General features: G+C 39.8%; 1 protein-coding gene across 2 annotated transcripts in view; it reads right to left on the bottom strand.

The window, feature by feature from the left end:
* Positions 1-4,510: 4,510 nt before the first annotated feature.
* Positions 4,511-22,348, bottom strand: part of SV2C (synaptic vesicle glycoprotein 2C) — a 157,019-nt gene continuing 139,181 nt past the window's right edge. Inside the window, exons 10-12 of one of the 2 annotated variants that reach the window (XM_044291982.1) lie at positions 10,824-11,027; positions 5,173-5,332; positions 4,511-4,694 (exon numbers count right to left, since the gene is read on the bottom strand). In XM_044291982.1, the coding sequence (XP_044147917.1) occupies positions 4,511-4,694; positions 5,173-5,332; positions 10,824-11,027 (548 nt within the window). The remainder of the gene's footprint in view (positions 4,695-5,172; positions 5,333-10,823; positions 11,028-22,348) is intronic. The other variant, XM_044291989.1, reaches the window with a different exon arrangement.

The following is a 22,348-nucleotide window of genomic DNA, read 5'->3' as shown; positions in this document are numbered from 1 at the left end:
CGGTTCCCCTGCAGGGAAGTCCAGATCCTTGACTAGGCCCAGATGTGACTACAAAGGCTGCTCCCCCCCAGCTAATCCATTGTTTTAATGACAGACTACAGCACAATGGTCATTATAGAATCAATCTTTATTTGTATATAGCAGAAGGAAAAATACTCTTTTCTCAGTTTGATCTTCATTAAATGTATTTTGTTTAATTACAAGTAGAATGGATGTTTGCCAGGTAAACATATACACACGGGTTAGTTTCATGTACATACGGTCATGTGACATAAAGCATGCCCTTTCACAATTGTACACACAGCATCGACTCATGAAACATCTGTAAAAAGGTTGGGTCTGTTTGGCAATCGGACACATAAAGCAGCAGCATACAGGATAAGGGGTTCACAAATGTTACACTTATACAGCAGGCAAGCAGGTCTGGTGGACCACAAATAGACAACCGATCCTTAATGACCTAAACCAGGGATCAGCAACCTCCGCACTCCAGATATTCTGAAACTACAACTCCCAGAATCCTCCCTTCACTTGTATGAGAGTTACAAGAAGAGGCGAGCAAGTGTACATGCTGGGAGTTGTAGTTTGACAGCAGCTGGAGAGGGAAAAGTTGCTGACCCCTGATCGAAGCATTAACCCAACAGGTTTCCTTGCACTTCACAGGCTTGATAACCCTACACTGATGTCCTCATGATGTAAAATTCCAGATGCTGAACGGATCCTCGCTTCTCTTTACAATCTATGATGGAAACTGAATGTTTTACAGAATGGTGTAGTCCAGAGGATATCTGTAACATTTACATACATTTTCAGTAAACCACCATCTTGGCACATGTCTCTAGTGGCCCCCATGTATATCAGCCCACTCTGGCAGACAAGAAAAAAATGAAAGTTATTAAAATCCACACATCATGCTAGAACATACATTGGGGAACATGAAGCTCACTTACTTGGATGCAGTGCTGGAATAGTAACTATCAGTATGAACCTTGCAGAACATGAGCGATATGGAATAAGTCAGGGTCTGCTAATTGAAAAAATGATGGTTTTGCACTCAAGGTAAATCAGTTTTGTCTGCGACTGTGTTCAGTTTTTTGGTTATTGATGTGTTTTTAACAAATTAAGAATAAGGCTACTTTCACATCTGCAGGATTGTGATCCAGCCGCCAGTTCCGGCATAAGATGCTGGGAATCGGCTGGACACAAACCACAGCATGCAGCGATTTCTGTCCGGACAATTCTCAGCATTTTTGCTGGATTGCGGACGGATCTTGGCCGGACCCTGGTCTTCTGGTTGCATCCAGCAGGGCTGGATCCGGAGAATTCTCTGCCGGAACAGCCTGCCAAAATAGCTGCCGCAGATGTGAAAGAAGCCTAGCACTCAACATCTCCTAGCAACCATCAGTGAAAAACGCATCCATCAGGATGCTTTATGTTTTTCACACAAGTCCTTTTTATTTCTATAGGACCAGAGCTGCGTGAAAAACGCACAATACAGAACATTCTGCAATTTTTCCTGAAAGCAGAGATGCTAAGTAATAAACAATACTTGAGTTCACATACACATTGAAATAAATGGGTCAGTATTCAGTCTGGATGCTGTCTGGGCGGAAAGCTGGCTTGTGTGAAAGAGGGCGTAGGCATCCGCGCAGAAAAAACTGAAACACTGAACGCAATCACAGACAAAGCCATCAGTTTTTCCCTGAACTGACCCCGACTCATTCCATATCACTCATGTGAAATAGGCCTTAGAGGAAAGGCAAACGTACAAACTTGGTGTTTCGGTGGAAAACGAGTAAATGACTTTCTACTAGGTTTAGTAGTAGTATGGCTCAGAGTAATAATGATTGGTGTGAAATTACAAAAATATTTTTGCTTTTTTGACACTATACAAAGAAACAGAAATGAGCAGTGCTTGCAAACTGTCAAGTCAACCTGAACAAGGTACAGAATGCAGAAATTGATATGCAGGGTACAAACAGCATGTACAAAGGCATGGGAAAATTTTGTTAATTTGAAGTAAGCTTCTGGCTGGTGATTTTTCCAAATTATTGTAAAAAAAAATAAAAAAATCTGTATCGCCTCAAATGAAAATCCACATTTATTTATTTTCTTTTAAACTCTGATTCACATGTTAGAAAGACAATGTCTGTGTTTTGATTCAAAGATTCTTATTAGCATGAAACGCGTAAGCATTTTTCTACTATTCTACTATTTTAACTTATGAAATAAAAGCTATTTTTTTATTTGATGCGATTTAGAGATTTAAAAAAAAAAAACATTCTAGAGTCAACCATGTTGAATGTGCATCCTCCTGTATCTATATGGCAGCCAGGGGCAGACTGGGAACTTAAAGTGGAAGGCAGGGCCAGCAATACCATATTGTGACACATTATACCACCCAACAGAGCCAAATACCATAGTCCACAAAATACATCCCCAAAAACTTCCACTGACCGGCCGTGAGGAGGGCCCAGGCGGCCCCTTGGGCATCGGCCCACCAGGAAATTTCCCTGTAAGGTCTATGGCCAATCTGCCCCTGATGGCAGCCAATGCACATGTTACAGAGAGATGACCGCTTTCTTTTGTTCTTTTTAAGTTAACAGGGCTTAAAAGCAATTTTTGGGATTACAAAAATTACATACATAAATGTAGATAAAGCAAAAAATATATGTAAAAATAATCCATATATTCAGGGGGCAATTCCACTCCTTCGTGGGCCATTGTGTGTAAACTGGCTGCAGCAAAATGTTCTGTCCTTCTGATGTCAAGTACATGTGGCTGTACAGCAGCGCATGCGCAGTTCATATGAGGAAAGAATAATTAAATTATGTGACCTGTGCTGAACTTGATGACAGCATGATCACGTGGTGACATCAATCATGACATCACCATGTGATCACACTGGGAGCATCACACTCAGTGTCATCACACTCAGCTCAGGTCCTTTGGCAGGTCTTTTCTACCTCTGCGCGAGAAAGGGGATTAGGTTAGTGAATTGTTTTTAAACCCAAAAGGCTATATTGCACTTGCATATTACCGTTTTTAACTGCCGTTAGACGGTTCACTTCTGTCTAAGCAGCCATTAAAAATGGTCTCATCGATTGATTGGCTTAATAGGATTTTAACATAGCGTTTCGTGACAAATTAATTCATAACTGACTGAATTTCTTGTCAAAATTCGTCGAAGCTGCCGAATCGAATTTTTCAAAACTTCGCTCATTTCTACAGGCAACTTTGGTCTATATCTTCTTCAGGGTCTGTGATGATACACTTTGTAATATTGCTTCATATGGGTTACTGCTCAGTTTTTTAGATATAGAGCTCTTAATCAATGGGAGCTGTATTCATTTGTAAACCACATCCCCCAAGTGATGGCCACAGGCAGCTAGAATTGTATAGTTAACTTCTATTGAAGGATTTAGAGCTCTATATCAGAGAAATCTCGTTACATATAAATACCTATTAAGAGCTTTTTAGCCCGAACCCCATTTTAATATTTTAAATAAATGTAATAATTTCCATAAAAATCTCTTAATTAAAATCTAAAGAAATTCTATATTTTCTGTTGTAAACTATTCTTATCGTTATGGTTAATAAATACAATAACACAAAGTATCTAGAAATAGTTTAAAGGGATGTTACGCTGGTGACTTTATGAAGGTTTGGTTCTAAGGTCTACCTCATATTGTCTGTGTTGATAATGTACATAGTCTATACTGCATAGAAAAAGTTTGCACTAACCATGATGGGATGTAGGGTAAAATTTGGCAAGATAATAAAAAATAAATCCTATGTCTTTCCTACAGTGACGTCACTGAATCTTTTCTTCATCGCCATAATGGACCATAAATTGAACTTTGTTTGGCCAGCCTAAAGGCCCATTTACATTGCCCAATTATTGGCCCATTGATTTGCTTGTTTTTCAGTGATCTTAATGATAATACATGTAGTATCTATGGAGCATTTACTGCTCTAACTATAGAAAGTGATTACAGCACATATCAGATTATCTTGGCATCTAAAGGGACACTGGTTAGAATATATAGCATCACTTTACGGGCAATGAAACAATCATGATTATACTTTATATAATATGTGTAATTTTTTTTTGAGCTAATCATTTTTGAACAGGCAGCATGACATATGGGCATAGTCATCAGTGGTGGAACCATGTTTCTGGCCTGATCTTTGGCATTATTCCTGCAGTCTTATAACTTGCTCAGTGTAAGTACTTGATATCTGAGTGCATTTTTTGGGCCAATGGTGAACTGGCATATCCAGAAACAAATAAGGCAACGTACAATGGAAATCCAATGTAAAATACAAATAAACTGAAAATAATTTGGACAGCTCTAGTTTTACACACACACAGCACAGCAAGAACATTTACAGTACATTTTGTTAAACATGTGTTCGGTCTTCTCAATGAAATTTTCAGTATTTTATTCCATTCTTTTTTTTCAGGGAATACAGAAAAAATTGTATCCACAATGGCTTTTGTTTCCATTTACATCAACACCTGGTTTCTTGTGTCCGGCAGTCGAAGTCCCACCAGACCTCCACATACCAGCACGGCTGAGGCCAGAAGTATAGGTATGGCTTTAGTGATTCCCACAAGTGAACCGAATATTAAGTTTCCAAGCACTGCTGCTGCCTTACACAGTGCATTCAAAAAGCCAAAACCTGTGGACCTGCAATTAAATAGATATAGGAAAATCAGGTAAATTCCAGAACTGTACACATACACAAAGAAGAGACATTCCCAAATCTCATGTGAAAAAACAGCCCGACAAAAGGAGTTTGAAGCCCATTACGTTGATAGATTGTCAGATATATTTTTGGCTGGCCTGTTTGTGTGTTGTTTAGAAGGACTATATGTAAATGAAGCTAATTATGCTTCCCGATAATTAAATAATCTATCAGAAGTGAAGAAACCAATCACTCATAACAAAGCACCAGCTGCTTTTTTCCAAATTGAATAAAGGAGAAAATTAAAACCCAACCTCGAGGGCTGTCAATCTCATTCTTCAATGTTTAGAAAAGTAATTTAACCAAAATGAGCATTACATCAACAAAATCTAGGACTTTGTTTTGATGGCCATACTGCAGCTTGACTAATGAGATTATACTGTAGCTGAAGGTGTGAGCTTGTCTTGCTCGTGTCCTTACCTCTTGTCTGTCGGGTACAGCTCCACTGTCACCACATCCAGAGAATTCCAAGCAGAAATGGTAAGACCATTGTAAACACACAGCATTCCCACCATCATGGATTCACTGGTACCAAACCAGAGCAAGAAGCAGCTAATGCCAGAGAGCACCATAGATCCTCCTGAATGGACACACAACAGAAGAAACACATTGACATTCATTGTTAATTCCTCTTCAGCAAGTTAAAAACATAAAAAAACAGATACCTGATCAACCCACTGCAGCTGCTATTTAGACTGCTTTCTACTTCCTACTTTTGTATCGACATGCAAGACAATCTCTGGAAGTCCCCTTTCAGCTACTGAGAGCTACTGTACCCCAAAATAATAACAATAAAAACTACAGTACATCTCTTCTCGCAAAAAAACAAACCCTGACACAGCTACATTGGTGAAAAAATAAAAGTGTTATGGATGTTAGTATATGACAATGCAAAATCATTTATTTTTAGCACAAAAGAAATTTGTTAACACCATAACCGTATCAACCCACAGAATAAAATGATCATATATACTGCATGAGGAACCCCATAAAAATAAAAAACACTGACAGAATTGCAATTTTTGCCCATTTCACCTCCCCAAAAAATTGTATAAAAAGTGATTAAAAACACATATATACCCCAAAATGATACCAAAAAAAGCTAGAGCCGTTCCATAATAAAAAGCCCTCATTCAGCTACATTGGTGAAAAAATAAAAATGTTATAGCCCCTAAAAGCAATTTTTTGCTAATTCCATTTTAGAAAATCCTGATGCTGCTCCTTCCCTTCTGAATGCTGCCGTTTCCCTAAACAGCAGTTTACAATCACATATGGGGTGTTGCCTTTTTTAGGAAAAAATGCATAACAAATTATGGGGTGCATTTTCTCCAGTTATGTCCTGTGAAAATGAAAAAGTTGAGGCTAAAATCTTTATTGGAACTAAAATTTAATTTTTTATTTTCAGAGCCAAGTGTTTCTAAATTTTATCCAAGGCTTGTTGGATCAAAGCATTCACTTCACCCTTTGATCAATTCCTTGAGAAGTGTAGTTTCCAAAATGGGGTTGCTTTTTGGGATTTTCCTTGTAGGGGTACCTCAGGGTCTTTTCAAATGTGACATGGCACCTGAAAACCATTCCAGGAAAATGTGCCCTCTGTTAACAATATCCTTTCCTTCTGTGCTCTGTCGTGTGCCCATACAGCATGTCTCAACCACATATGGGGTGTTTATGTAAACTTCAAAATCGGGGTAATAAATATTTAGGTTTGTTTTGCTTTTAACCCTTGCTGTGTTACAGAAAAAATTTATTTAAATGGAAAATCTGCACAAACAAAATAATTTTTAAAAAATTTCACCTCCATTTTGTTTCCTCCTTTTATTCCTGTGGAACACCTAAAAGGTTAATAAAGTTTGTAAAATCAGTTTTGAATAGTTTGCGGGGTGTAGTTCCTATAATTGGGCTATTTTTGGGTGGTTTCTATTATGGAAGTCCCTTAAAGTAATTTCAGAACTGAATTGGTCCTTAAAAATGGTTTTGAAAATGTTCTTGAATCTTTCAAAAATTGCTTACAAAATTCTAAGCCTTCTTTTTTATGAAATTTACAAAATGATGCCAACATAAAGTATGCATATGGGGAATGTTCATTAACTATTTTGCGAGTAATCACTAACTATTTGTCTTAAGGGGTTGTCCAACCCCTAATATTGATGACCGATCCTGAGGATAGGTCATCAATATCAGATCGTCAGGAGTCCAACATCTGGCACCCCGGCCGATCAGCTAGTTGAAGAGGAAGTGGTGCTCCATGTGAGCACCGCTTCCTCTTCATTACACCGCACTTCGTCTCAGAAGTTCAGTGTAATACAGGCAACCGCTCCATTTAAGTAAAGTGGAGCAGGTGTCTGCAATTAGGCTACGCCACTGCTCCAATGGAGACGACGCATAGTGTGATGGCGAGGGAGCGATGCTCACATGGAGCAACGCTTCCTCATCTCACAGCTGATTGCCGTGGGTCCTGGGTGTCCTGAGGATAGGTCATCAATATTAGGGTCTGGACAACTGTCTTTAAAATCGAAGAAATTCAAATATCGAAAATTGCTAATTTTACCACATTTTCAGAAAATTTGGGATTTTTTTTATACATAAAGGTAAAACATATCAACTAAAATTCACCACTAACATGAAGTATGATGTGTCATGAAAAAACTGTCATAGAATCACTTGGGTCAATAAAAGCGTTCCAGAGTTATTACCAGATAAAGTCACACGTCAGATTTGAAAAATGGCGCTCTGGCATTTGATCGAAACTGGTTGTTGCTTGAAGAGGTTAAACCTATGGTTAGGCCAGAGAACATGTCCAGAATATGGAATCCAGAGTCAGGATATGTGAATCTGGCCTTATATAGTACTGATGTCCTCCTCTGTGACAAATGGGACATTGTGCCTCTAAGACCAACAGGACCCTGGTTCAGGTTCAGCTTCTGCCCCTCCTTATAGCTAAAATACTGATTGCTAGAAAGTTCCTTTCGAAATTTCATCATTTCCCATTGATCATCACGCACTATCTTCCTGCTTCCAGATTCTTTCAGTGAAACAATCTACCATGAACAAATCTCCTGTTAGGGCTCATGCATACAACATATTTTTAACGGGTTGGATGCGGACTCATTCACTTCAATGGGACCGCATGCTGTCCGCATATGCATGTGCATTCTGCAACCCCACAAAAAATATAGGACTGTTATAATATGGGCCAGACGTTCTGTTCCGCAAAATGCGGAATGCACACAGCAGGTATCTGTGTTTTTGTGGATCCCCAAATTGCAGACAGCAAAAACAGCTACGGCCGTGTGCATGAGTCCTTAGACTTATTTAGCCTGAAATTTCAGTTTCCTCATGGTCACTAAGTCCTCAAAACAGACTGACCCTTCCAGTTTTGTAGATATCCCTTTGTATCATGTGCCTCAGGGCATGCCATTTAAGTAGGAGGATGGCAATAAAAAGAAACATTGGTATTATAATGCTGGAGTTAGATTAGGGTACTTTCACACTAGCACTAACGTTTTCCGGTATTGAGTTCCGTCATAGGGGCTCAATAACGGGAAAAAAAATAAAACTCTTCAGTTTTGTCCCCATTCATTGTCAATGCGGACAAAACTGAACTGAACAAAGCGGAATGCTCCAAAATGCATTCTGTACTGTTTAGTTGCGTTCCCAAACTGGACAGTAGCTTGGAGAGTAGCTTGGAGGAATCGGGCAACTATAGGCCAGTAAGCGTGACATCAATAGTGGGGAAATTAATGGAAACCATACTTAAGGAGAGGATTGTGGACCATCTAAAATCCCATGGATTGAAAGATGAAAAACAGCATGGGTTTACTTCAGGGAGATCACGTCAAACTAATCTTATTGATTTTTTTGATTGGGTGACTAAAATAATAGATGGAGGAGGTGCAGTAGACATCGCTTATCTAGACTTTAGTAAGGCTTTTGATACTGTCCCATATAGAAGGCTTATCAATAAAGTGCAGTCATTGGGCTTGGACTCCCATATTGTTGAATGGATTAGGCAGTGGCTGAGGGACAGGCAACAGAGGGTTGTAGTCAATGGAGTATATTCAGACCAAGGTCTTGTTACCAGTGGGGTACCTCAGGGATCTGTTCTGGGACCCATATTGTTTAATATCTTTATCAGCGAAATTGCAGAAGGCCTCAATGGTAAGGTGTGTCTTTTTGCTGATGACACAAACATTTGTAACAGGGTTGATGTTCCTGGAGGAATACACCAAATGGAAAAGGACTTAGGAAAACTAGAGGAATGGTCAAAAATCTGGCAACTAAAATTTAATGTTGATAAGTGCAAGATAATGCACCTGGGACGTAAAAACCCAAGAGCAGAATATAAAATCAGTGATACAGTCCTAACCTCAGTATCTGAGGAAAGGGATTTAGGGATCATTATTGCAGAAGACTTAAAGGTAGGCAGACAATGTCACAGAGCAGCAGGAAATGCTAGCAGAATGCTTGCGTGTATAGGGAGAGGCATTACCAGTAGAAGGAGGGAGGTGCTCATGCCGCTCTACAGAGCACTAGTGAGACCTCATTTGGAGTATTGTGCTCAGTACTGGAGACCATATCTCCAGAAGGATATTGATACTTTGGAGATAGTTCAGAGAAGAGCTAATAAAAACTGGTACATGGATTGCAGGATAAAACTTACCAGGAAAGATTAAAGGACCTTAACACGTATAGCTTGGAAGAAAGACGAGACAGAGGGGATATGATAGAAACTTTTAAATACATAAAGGGAATCAACAAGGTAAAAGAGGAAAGAATATTTAAAAGAAGAAAAACTGCTACAAGAGGACATAGTTTTAAATTAGAGGGGCAAAGCTTTAAAAGTAATATCAGGAAGTATTACTTTACTGAGAGAGTAGTGGATGCATGGAATAGCCTTCCTGCAGAAGTGGTAGCTGCAAATACAGTGGAGGAGTTTAAGCATGTATGGGATAGGCATAAGGCTATCCTTCATATAAGATAGGACCAGGGGCTATTCATAGTATTCAGTATATTGGGCAGACTAGATGGGCCAAATGGTTCTTATCTGCCGACACATTCTATGTTTCTATGAGAGCAAACCGCAACATGTATTTTGCCTTCTGTCCTGGGGATGTGGAGCAAAACAGATCCGTCATGACCCTAATGCAAGTCAGTGGGGACGGATCAGTTTTCTCTGGCACAATCTGCCACAATAGAAAATGGATCCATCTCCCGTTGACTTTCACTGAAGTTTTGTCCAGCTGTTAGCTGAGGTCTGATTAACATTGGGGGTCTGATTGGTGGTCTGACCTGAGGTGTAATGATTTTTTTTTTCCAGAGTAGCTTGGAGAAAAAAGGCCTCACAGTCTCCCACACTCCTTCTGCCCAGCCAAGCGAGCCAGCACCCCTGTGGCCAAGCCTGTCAGCACCCCTGAGGCCAAGCCTTTTTTCCCAGGACTTGACCCCTGGAAGGGCCTGCTCAGCCAATCACGTGTCACCACTAAGGCCAGTGATTGGCTGAGAAAGCCTTTCCTTGCATTTCCACGGTGTTGATCTGAGACAGTAGTCCAGAGCAGTAGACGCCAGAGCAGCGTAAGAACGGCAGCACTGGGGGATCGGTGGGGGTGAGGAATGATTCTTTTTTGTTTGTAACTAGGGATGAGCGAACCGAATTGCAAAGTTTGGGTTTGTATTTTTCACTGAAGTCCGTGTTCAGGCGATTTATGAATTACTTTATTATTTTCCGTTATAACACGGTTATATTGGAAAATAGCGTAATTCTTATGACGGAATGCAAAAGGGAAATCTCTAGAGGCATTCCGTTTTGCATTCCGTCATAATAGAAGTCTATAGGCGTTCGAGTCTCCATTGACTTCCAGGGGTTCCGAACTTTGACCTGAAGTTTGGACGAACCCGGCAAACCCGAACTTCCATTTGTAACATATTCTGGTCTTTTTTTTTTTTTTATCTCCTGAAAAACCCCTTTAGTAAGAATTAAATCTAGGCATAGGTTATTCAGACTTGGGGTATTTGCTAGTTGATAATTATGAATAAATTTGACAGCAGAATATTTCACAAAGTTTATTACATACCCAGCATTGTTAGTCTACCAATTTTGTCCATCAAAAGAGCTGAGACAATGTTGCCTGGAAGGACGGCAAGTGTTCCCAAGAAATTCACAAAGTAGATCCAGTAGGCGCTGTAGTCGTCATCAAACGTCATCTGACATCCCACCTTTTGATCGCGAAATGTGCAGTTTATTAATTCACTATCAGTGAACTTGTATTTTTCAAGGTCTGTTGAAACAGATGCATATCAGATAATATATACTGACACATACATATATATACAGACGTGGACAAAATTGTTGGTACCCTTTGGTCAATGAAAGAAAAAGTCACAATGGTCACAGAAATAACTTTAATCTGACAAAAGTAATAATAAATTAAAATTCTATAAATGTTAACCAATGAAAGTCAGACATTGTTTTTCAACCATGCTTCAACAGAATTATGTAAAAAAATAAACTCATGAAACAGGCATGGACAAAAATGATGGTACCCCTAACTTAATATTTTGTTGCGCAACCTTTTGAGGCAATCACTGCAATCAAACGCTTCCTGTAACTGTCAATGAGACATCTGCACCTCTCAGCAGGTATTTTGGCCCACTCCTCATGAGCAAACTGCTCCAGTTGTGTCCGGTTTGAAGGGTGCCTTTTCCAGACTGCATGTTTCAGCTCCTTCCAAAGATGCTCAATAGGATTGAGGTCAGGGCTCATAGAAGGCCACTTTAGAATAGTCCAATTTTTTCCTCTTAGCCATTCTTGGGTGTTTTTAGCGGTGTGTTTTGGGTCATTGTCCTGTTGCAAGACCCATGACCTGCGACTGAGACCAAGCTTTCTGACACTGGCTAGTACATTTCTCTCTAGAATTCCTTGATAGTCTTGAGATTTCATTGTACCCTGCACAGATTCAAGACACCCTGTGCCAGACGCAGCAAAGCAGCCCCAGAACATAACAGAGCCTCCTCCATGTTTCACAGTAGGGACAGTGTTCTTTTCTTGATATGCTTCATTTTTTCGTCTGTGAACATACAGCTGATGTGCCTTGGCAAAAACTTCGATTTTTGTCTCATCTGTCCACAGGACATTCTCCCAGAAGCTTTGTGGCTTGTCAACATGTAGTTTGGCATATTCCAGTCTTGCTTTTTTATGATTCGTTTTCAACAATGGTGTCCTCCTTGGTCGTCTCCCATGTAGTCCACTTTGGCTCAAACAACGACGGATGGTGCGATCTGACACTGATGTTCCTTGAGCATGAAGTTCACCTTGAATCTCTTTAGAAGTCTTTCTAGGCTCTTTTGTTACCATTCGGATTATCCGTCTCTTAGATTTGTCATCAATTTTCCTCCTGCGGCCACGTCCAGGGAGGTTGGCTACAGTCCCATGGATCTTAAACTTATGAATAATATGTGCAACTGTACTCACAGGAACATCTAGTTGCTTGGAGATGGTCTTATAGCCTTTACCTTTAACATGCTTGTCTATAATTTTCTTTCTGATCTCTTGAGACAGCTCTTTCCTTTGCTTCCTCTGGTCCATGTCGAGTGTGGTACACACCATATCACCAAACAACACAGTGATTACCTGGAGCCATATATATAGGCCCAATGGCTGATTACAAGGTTGTAGACACCTGTGATGCTAATTAGTGGACACACCTTGAATTAACATGTCCCTTTGGTCACATTATGTTCTGTGTTTTCTAGGGGTACCATCATTTTTGTCCATGCCTGTTTCATGAGTTTATTTTTTTACATAATTCTGTTGAAGCATGGTTGAAAAACAATGTCTGACTTTCATTGGTTAACATTTATAGAATTTTAATTTATTATTACTTTTGTCAGATTAAAGTTATTTCTGTGACCATTGTGACTTTTTCTTTCATTGACCAAAGGGTACCAACAATTTTGTCCACGTCTGTATATATATATATATAGGTACATATAATAAGCACATATGTTCATCAAGTTCAGGCAGGGGAGGGGAGAATATGTGAATAAAGAGTACATTTTTAATTTTAAAACATTATTTCCCCAATTGATCCAGAGGAAAGCAAAAAAACACACCAATAAGCATGAGCCAATCTTCCCTTATTATTACATTTAGGCCTCATGCACACGACCATGCCGTTTTTTGCGGTCCGCAAACCGCGGATCCGCAAAAAACAGAAGCCGTCTGTGTGCCTTCCGCAATTTGCGGAATGGAACAGGCGGCCCATTGTAGAAATGCCTATTCTTGTCCGCAAAACGGACAAGAATAGGAATTGCAATTTTTTTTGAATTTTCCACTGCTGGTGAGTTGCAGGTGGAAAATTTGCAGCAATTTTTCCTGACTACGATTATTGCTTGATCCCCCTTGGGTCAGACGCCAACAACACTGAGATTACTCTAGGAGATAACGGCCTGGTTGGTTCCCTGCATCCTTAGGTTTAGCCAAAGCCAAACTGGTTAGCACAGTGGTTCTACACCCACTGCTCATTACATAGAGATTTGCATCTATCAGACATTTTTGGCATATCCTGAGAATACTCCTTTAACCCCATTACCAACCTCTACCATACATGTACAGCCGATCACATGTTAAAGTCCCCTAAGGGGACTTCAAATAAGTTAAAAAAGTAAAAAAAAAAATATATATATTAAATTCACACCCTTTCCCTCATATTAAAAATAAAAATAAGTAATAAAAATGAACATCATTAGCACCGTCGCATCCCAATATGCCCATAGTACTAAAACATAAAGATATTTATCTCGTATGGTAAACTTAAGCACACAGACAGCTCAATAGATGTTATTATAAAAAAGTTCTCAGACTCAGAATATGGTGATGCAAAGATTATTATTTGGTATATTGGAGATACTGCGCTGAAGGACAAGTTATTTGGCGATCGATATTTATTATACGAGTATTTGCAATTGGATGCAGGCTGGCATGCGAAGGTGTGTCACTATACAGGTGTATTAGCTGGTTAGGAACCGCTTACCTGTAGTGAAGCCTTCAGTTGGCGTGCTTTTGTCTGCGTCCCTGTACGTTCGGTAAGGAGGCTTCTTTGGTTATTGGTTGGTGTTTTTCTTTCTTTATCTTTTTCTTTATTCTTTATCGCTGTTTTTGGATCAAGATGGAGTAATCCAGATGCAGGATGAGTCGGCGTGCTGCCTCGTGTCCCGGCCGGTGGCACGCTACAGCCGCAGGTGGAGGTGTGTGTAGGGGAGTGGTTGGCGCTCACTTGGAGTTTGGTTAGTGACGTCACTAAAGCGGTCAAGCATTGACCGACAGGTGCCAGGTATCCTTCTCCAACGCGTTTCGAACAGGCGCTGTTCTTTCTCAGGGAGTGTTGCCTGGCTGTTCGTGCACCCTTTTTATAGGTATTTCTCCAGAGCTTTAACCTCTTCCCTGCCAATCCTGCATGCATTCAGTGTCATTTTTTTATTCAAAAGCGAACAGTTCTAGCTCTGCATTTAATCCATTTGGTATTAGGCTGTCCATATTAAATATCCATTTGGATTCCTTTTTTGACATCTCCTTGATGTAGTCCCCCCCCCCCTCTTATTAGGTGGTATTATTTCGACCCCACAAAAATGAGATCCAGCAAAGTTTCCCCCATGCTTTATACTGTAGTGACGTGATAATGGATGTCCGTCATATTTTCTGGTTATGTTGTATATATGTTCTCCTATTCTTTTCTTCAGAGTTCTCTTGGTGCGGCCCACGTAGATTTTATTACAGGGGCATGTTAAGGATGTATATGACTCCTTTACTTGTTACAGGTAATGAAGTGTTTTATGATGTGTTTATAGGATCCCTCTGAGTTGCTGATTTCTGTTATTATTTTTTTATTTTTTGATATTTTGCATCCTCTACAGGTTTTGCATGGATAGAACCCTCCTAGTCCTGCTTCTTTCAATTTTAGATTTTTTTACCATCTCTATATTGGTTCCTGTACATCTGCCTGTAGAGGCAATTATATTACCTATATTTTGTGCCCTTCTGAATACAAATTTTGGGTCTTTTGGGATAAATTCTCCTATTATTTTGTCCTCTTTAAGGATGTCCCAATGTTTTTTTACTATTCTTTTGAATATTGGGACCTGATCATTGTACGGTGTTATGATGGCTGGGATTTTTATGTTGGTTTCAATATCCAGAATATTTTTGTCTTTTTTCTTATTGGCTGTTAGTAGAGTTTGCCTGTTTAGTTGGTTTATTTCAATTTTTTGCTCTGATAATTTTGTTGTGTCATATCCCTTATGTTCCAATTTTTTCTGTAAGGTGTTTGCCTCCTTGTCATATTCCTTTATTTCCGTGCAGTTTCGTCTTAGCCTCATGAATTGGCTCCGCGGGATGTTTTCCAGCCATTTGGGGAGGTGGCAGCTATTCATTGATATGAAGCTGTTTCCATCTGTCGGTTTACTGTAGGTTTTGGTAAGTAGTTTTTTGTCCTCTATGTAAATGGTCAGGTCCAGAAAGTTGATTTCTTTGCTGCTGTATGTAGAACTAAATTCCAAGTAAAAATCATTTTTATTGATATCTTCTAAAAATTCCAGCAGTTTTAGTTTCCCCCCCATCCCATATAAAAATAATGTCGTCGATAAATCGTCGCCAGAGGACGAGACCCGCACGGGGGGCGCCACCTGGGTGGATGGTCAACTCCTCCCACCACCCAACATATAGGTTAGCGAACCCCGGTGCGAATCTCGTCCCCATCGCGGTACCCCACGTCTGTAGGTAAAATTGTTCATTGTATAAAAAATAGTTTTTGGTTAAAATGAACATAATGCATTCTCCCAGGAAAGTTAATTTGTGTTTCGGGCATTTCTCCTTTTTTTGTTAGAAAGTGTTGGACAGCGTCCACTCCTTTATTGTTTTCTATCACGGTGTATAATGATTTTACATCCAATGTACCAATTATGTAATTGTCTTTCCATTCTATGTTATTGAGAATTTGTAGAGTGTGTTGGGTGTCTTTTAGATAGGTTGGAAGTATCTGTACGTAAGGGTTGAAGTTGTTGATCGATATATCTGGATAGGGAGCTAGTGAGGCAGTCTATACCTGACACAATAGGTCTCCCTGGTGGGTTTCTCATATTTTTGTGTATTTTGGGATTGTGATATAGTACAGCAATTTTTGGATGGGTGTTATTTATAAATGTAGCTTCTTTTTTATTAAAAATGCCTATGTCTCTCCCTTTTTGGACTAGCCCTTTTAGTTGTTTTTTGAACAGTTCAGTGGGGATCACTTTTTAGTTTTTTGTATGTCCTTGCGTCACTTAGGATATTTTCGGTTTCTTTTTTGTAGTTGTCAGTGTTGAGTAGGACAATGCCCCCCCCCCCTTTATCAGCTGGGCGTATAATGATGTTGTGGTTTTTTTGCATGCTGGAGATAGCTTTCTTTTCTTCCTCCGAGATGTTGCGCATATATTGGGGTTTTTTTGGGTATTTAATTTTCCTTATGTCCCTAGTTACTTGGTTCATAAAGCTGTTTAAGGCTGAAGAGTATTCTTGTATGGGATTGTATCTTGACTTAGGCTTTAAGTTGGTGTGTTTGAAGATGTCAGTCGGCCCTTCCTCCGTATCTTTACAGGTTTCCTTGTGTTGATTTTTTTGGGGCATGTGGTTATTAGCTGATTTTTTTATAAAAGTATTTTTTCAAGGCTAGGTTCCTCATAAATTTTCTCACCCCGATGAATGCCTTCAAATTTGTTGAGATGTACCGTGGGGGCGAAATTTAGTCCCTTTTTGAGGATTCTTTCCTCCCCTGGTTTTAGAAGTGTGGTCGCTGAGGTTGTATATTTTTTGTTCCCATTTTTCCTCCGTTTCTGTTTTCCCTAGGGTTTTTTCTTTTTTTTGGAGAATTTCCCCCCTCTGCATCCCCTTTTTTGTTTGTATTTTTTCGGACCTGAAAAAAATCCTTTTTTACTGTTTTTTTTATGCTATCTCTCTTCCTTCTTGTTGTTCCCAAAAGTTCTTGATTTTCCTGATTGGTTTCCTTGTTTGTTGCTGGCTGTGTGTCCGCTGTGTCTTCTCCTGTTTCTCCAGAGTCTTTTCCATCTGTCACTATTGCGCTTTGTGATGTGTTTGTGTTTTGTCTTCTTAGTGAGAATCTTTCACTCTTCCCCTCACTCTTATTGCTGGCGTTTTCTGTTATCTTTTTTGATTTTATTGTTGGTTGTGTGTCATCATTTTGGTTTATGTCATCGTCTCTTAATTGACTCAATGGACTGTATCTATTGTGTTGCACAATGCTGGTGTTGTGTATTTGAGCTTCTATTGTCACGCAGTTAGTGATAGCTGGTGGGAGGTCTCTCTCATTGTCCTCTCTGTGGGTTTCTTCTATGTGATCGTATACTGAGAAGGATGTATCTTCAATATTTGATGTTTCTACGGTTAATTCATCTATAGTTTCTAGAGCACTGAATTCTTCAGTTTGTTCATGATTGAATATGTGTGTTGGTAGTGAGTCTCTATTAAATTTCCACATTTTCTTTTCTTTTATTTCTATTTCCTTATTGTATAGTCTTGTTCTTATGCTGTCAACCAGAGGTTGTATGATTGGGTTGTCTTTCCAAGGACGTATTTTTTCAAAGGCTGTGCATATTTCTTTGCTCATGATTGTTAGTCTCTGCTTTCTTTTATGGATGATGAAGCTGATGGCTTTCTTTGAGAAGTCATGGAACATCTGGTTCCATTCAGTGATAATTTCTTTGTCTCCCATGTCTCCTGATAGGGTTTTTTCCACTTTTAGTCCTTTTGGTACAATGTTCCACTCCAAGTATTTTCCAAGTGTCATTATCTCCCATAGGTCTTTTAGTTCTGTGGTTAGCATATCTTCTAGATTTCGCAGGGTGTTTCTAATAAATGGAAAGTGTGTATCCACATGGTTTTTGTTATTAGAATTTTTTATGGAGTTGGATCCAAAGATGGTTTGAACTCTCTGGATCCGTTCCTTTCTGTCCCACCACAGTTCCGCCATCTAGATGTTGGTACGTGTGGTTATTGGCAGTAACAGAGAACACTAGCAGCCCCCCCCCCCCCCCCCAAGGCTTGTGGTTGGTGTATGCAAGTGGGATAGAAGAATTGCAGGGGTGGCGCTCAATGGGAGCTGTGTGCCAGAAGCAGCGGTATCGCGGCAGGGACCACACAAACCTGCCGCACTGAAAGGGTAACAAGTGTATTGGAGATACTGCGCTGAAGGACAGTTTTTAGAGATCGATGTTATTCTGCAGGTATTTGTAACTGGGTGCAGGCTGGCATGCGAAGATGTGTCACTATACAGGTGTTTTTTAGCTGGTTGAAAAACCGCTTACCTGTGGTGAAGACTTCAATTGGCGTGCTTTGTCTGCGTCCCTGTGAGTTCCGTATGGCGGGCTTTTTTCCTTATATTTTTTATATTTCTTGGTGCTTTTTCGCTTCGGTTATTTGGTTGGAGAGTTTTCTTTCTGTGTATTTTCCTTTGTTCTCTAACGGAGCCTTGGGGTACAGGATAGGGTAATCCAGATGCAGGATGAGTCGGCGTGCTGCCTCGTGTCCCGGCCGGTGGCACGCTACAGCCGCAGGTGGAGGTGTGTGTAGGGGAGTGGTTGGCGCTCACTTGGAGTTTGGTTAGTGACGTCACTAAAGCGGTCAAGCATTGACCGACAGGTGCCAGGTATCCTTCTCCAACGCGTTTCGAACAGGCGCTGTTCTTCCTCAGGGAGTGTTGCCTGGCTGTTCGTGCACCCTTTTTATAGGTATTTCTCCAGAGCTTTAACCTCTTCCCTGCCAATCCTGCATGCATTCAGTGTCATTTTTTTATTCAAAAGCGAACAGTTCTAGCTCTGCATTTAATCCATTTGGTATTAAGCTGTCCATATTAAATATCCATTTGGATTCCTTTTTTGACATCTCCTTGATGTAGTCCCCCCCCCCTCTTATTAGGTGGTATTATTTCGACCCCACAAAAATGGGATCCAGCAAAGTTTCCCCCATGCTTTATACTGTAGTGACGCGATAATGGATGTCCGTCATATTTTCTGGTTATGTTGTATACATGTTCTCCTATTCTTTTCTTCAGAGTTCTCTTGGTGCGGCCCACGTAGATTTTATTACACGGGCATGTTAAGATGTATATGACTCCTTTACTATTGCAGGTAATGAGGTGTTTTATGATGTGCTTATGGGATCCCTCTGAATTGCTGATTTCTGTTACTATTTTTTTGTTTTTTGATATTTTGCATCCTCTACAGGTTTTGCATGGATGGAACCCTCCCAATCCTGCTTCTTTCAATTTTAGATTTTTTTCTTTCATCTCTATATTGGTTCCTGTACATCTGCCTGTAGAGGCAATTATATTACCTATATTTTGTGCCCTTCTGAATACAAATTTTGGGTCTTTTGGGATAAATTCTCCTATTATTTTGTCCTCTTTAAGGATGTCCCAATGTTTTTTTACTATTCTTTTGAATATTGGGACCTGATCATTGTACGGTGTTATGATGGCTGGGATTTTTATGTTGGTTTCAATATCCAGAATATTTTTGTCTTTTTTCTTATTGGCTGTTAGTAGAGTTTGCCTGTTTAGTTGGTTTATTTCAATTTTTTGCTCTGATAATTTTGTTGTGTCATATCCCTTATGTTCCAATTTTTTCTGTAAGGTGTTTGCCTCCTTGTCATATTCCTTTATTTCCGTGCAGTTTCGTCTTAGCCTCATGAATTGGCTCCGCGGGATGTTTTCCAGCCATTTGGGGAGGTGGCAGCTATTCATTGATATGAAGCTGTTTCCATCTGTCGGTTTACTGTAGGTTTTGGTAAGTAGTTTTTTGTCCTCTATGTAAATGGTCAGGTCCAGAAAGTTAATTTCTTTACTGCTGTATGTAGAACTAAATTCCAAGTAAAAATCATTTTTATTAATATCTTCTAAAAATTCCAGCAATTTTATTTCCCCCCCATCCCATATAAAAATAATATCGTCGATAAATCGTCGCCAGAGGACGAGACCCGCACGTACACCGTGATAGAAAACAATAAAGGAGTGAACGCTGTCCAACACTTTCTAACAAAAAAAGGAGAAATGCCCGAAACACAAATTAACTTCCTGGGAGAATGCATTATGTTCATTTTAACCAAAAACTATTTTTTATACAATGAACAATTTTACCTACAGACGTGGGGTACCGCGATGGGGACGAGATTCGCACCGGGGTTCGCTAACCTATATGTTGGGTGGTGGGAGGAGTTGACCATCCACCCAGGTGGCGCCCCTCGTGCGGGTCTCGTCCTCTGGCGACGATTTATCGACGATATTATTTTTATATGGGATGGGGGGGAAATAAAATTGCTGGAATTTTTAGAAGATATTAATAAAAATGATTTTTACTTGGAATTTAGTTCTACATACAGCAGTAAAGAAATTAACTTTCTGGACCTGACCATTTACATAGAGGACAAAAAACTACTTACCAAAACCTACAGTAAACCGACAGATGGAAACAGCTTCATATCAATGAATAGCTGCCACCTCCCCAAATGGCTGGAAAACATCCCGCGGAGCCAATTCATGAGGCTAAGACGAAACTGCACGGAAATAAAGGAATATGACAAGGAGGCAAACACCTTACAGAAAAAATTGGAACATAAGGGATATGACACAACAAAATTATCAGAGCAAAAAATTGAAATAAACCAACTAAACAGGCAAACTCTACTAACAGCCAATAAGAAAAAAGACAAAAATATTCTGGATATTGAAACCAACATAAAAATCCCAGCCATCATAACACCGTACAATGATCAGGTCCCAATATTCAAAAGAATAGTAAAAAAACATTGGGACATCCTTAAAGAGGACAAAATAATAGGAGAATTTATCCCAAAAGACCCAAAATTTGTATTCAGAAGGGCACAAAATATAGGTAATATAATTGCCTCTACAGGCAGATGTACAGGAACCAATATAGAGATGAAAGAAAAAAATCTAAAATTGAAAGAAGCAGGATTGGGAGGGTTCCATCCATGCAAAACCTGTAGAGGATGCAAAATATCAAAAAACAAAAAAATAGTAACAGAAATCAGCAATTCAGAGGGATCCCATAAGCACATCATAAAACACCTCATTACCTGCAATAGTAAAGGAGTCATATACATCTTAACATGCCCGTGTAATAAAATCTACGTGGGCCGCAACAAGAGAACTCTGAAGAAAAGAATAGGAGAACATGTATACAACATAACCAGAAAATATGACGGACATCCATTATCGCGTCACTACAGTATAAAGCATGGGGGAAACTTTGCTGGATCCCATTTTTGTGGGGTCGAAATAATACCACCTAATAAGAGGGGGGGGGGACTACATCAAGGAGATGTCAAAAAAGGAATCCAAATGGATATTTAATATGGACAGCTTAATACCAAATGGATTAAATGCAGAGCTAGAACTGTTCGCTTTTGAATAAAAAAATGACACTGAATGCATGCAGGATTGGCAGGGAAGAGGTTAAAGCTCTGGAGAAATACCTATAAAAAGGGTGCACGAACAGCCAGGCAACACTCCCTGAGGAAGAACAGCGCCTGTTCGAAACGCGTTGGAGAAGGATACCTGGCACCTGTCGGTCAATGCTTGACCGCTTTAGTGACGTCACTAACCAAACTCCAAGTGAGCGCCAACCACTCCCCTACACACACCTCCACCTGCGGCTGTAGCGTGCCACCGGCCGGGACACGAGGCAGCACGCCGACTCATCCTGCATCTGGATTACTCCATCTTGATCCAAAAACAGCGATAAAGAATAAAGAAAAAGATAAAGAAAGAAAAACACCAACCAATAACCAAAGAAGCCTCCTTACCGAACGTACAGGGACGCAGACAAAAGCACGCCAACTGAAGGCTTCACTACAGGTAAGCGGTTCCTAACCAGCTAATACACCTGTATAGTGACACACCTTCGCATGCCAGCCTGCATCCAATTGCAAATACTCGTATAATAAATATCGATCGCCAAATAACTTGTCCTTCAGCGCAGTATCTCCAATATACCTGATTGCCTTTCCAGTGCGGCAGATTTGTGTGGTCCCTGCCGCGATACCGCTGCTTCTGGCATACAGCTCCCACTGAGCGCCACCCCTGCAATTCTTCTATTACAAAAAGATTATTATTTGTTTAAAGTATTAAAAAGTTTAAAAATATGGTATCGCTGTAATCGTACAGACCTAGAGAATGGAGTTAACATGTCAGTTTTACCACATAGGAAATGCTGTGAAAACGAAACCCATAAAACTGACAGAATTGTGTTTTTTTCCAACTACATCATTTGCAACATTAAATAGTTCCATTAGAAAGTGCAAATTATACCACTAAAAACAAGTCCTAATATTGCTATGTAGATGGAAAAAAATCAAAAAGTTATGGTTTCGGGAAGGCCTGGAGTTAAATATGGAAATTGGCTGGGTCAGGAAATGGTTAATTATCTAGTTTTATTTATTCCAACATTATAGAAATCTGCTTTTATACTAAAACAGTATAAAGCATCATTCACTTCAGCAAATGGCATTTTTTACGGGTTACGACCACCCTGT

The sequence above is a fragment of the Bufo gargarizans genome, chromosome 1, assembly GCF_014858855.1.
Source record: "Bufo gargarizans isolate SCDJY-AF-19 chromosome 1, ASM1485885v1, whole genome shotgun sequence".
NCBI classification, from domain to species: Eukaryota; Metazoa; Chordata; class Amphibia; order Anura; family Bufonidae; genus Bufo; species Bufo gargarizans.
The sequence above is the reverse complement of the archived record's forward strand: the minus strand, read 5'-3'. Positions and strand labels throughout refer to the sequence as shown.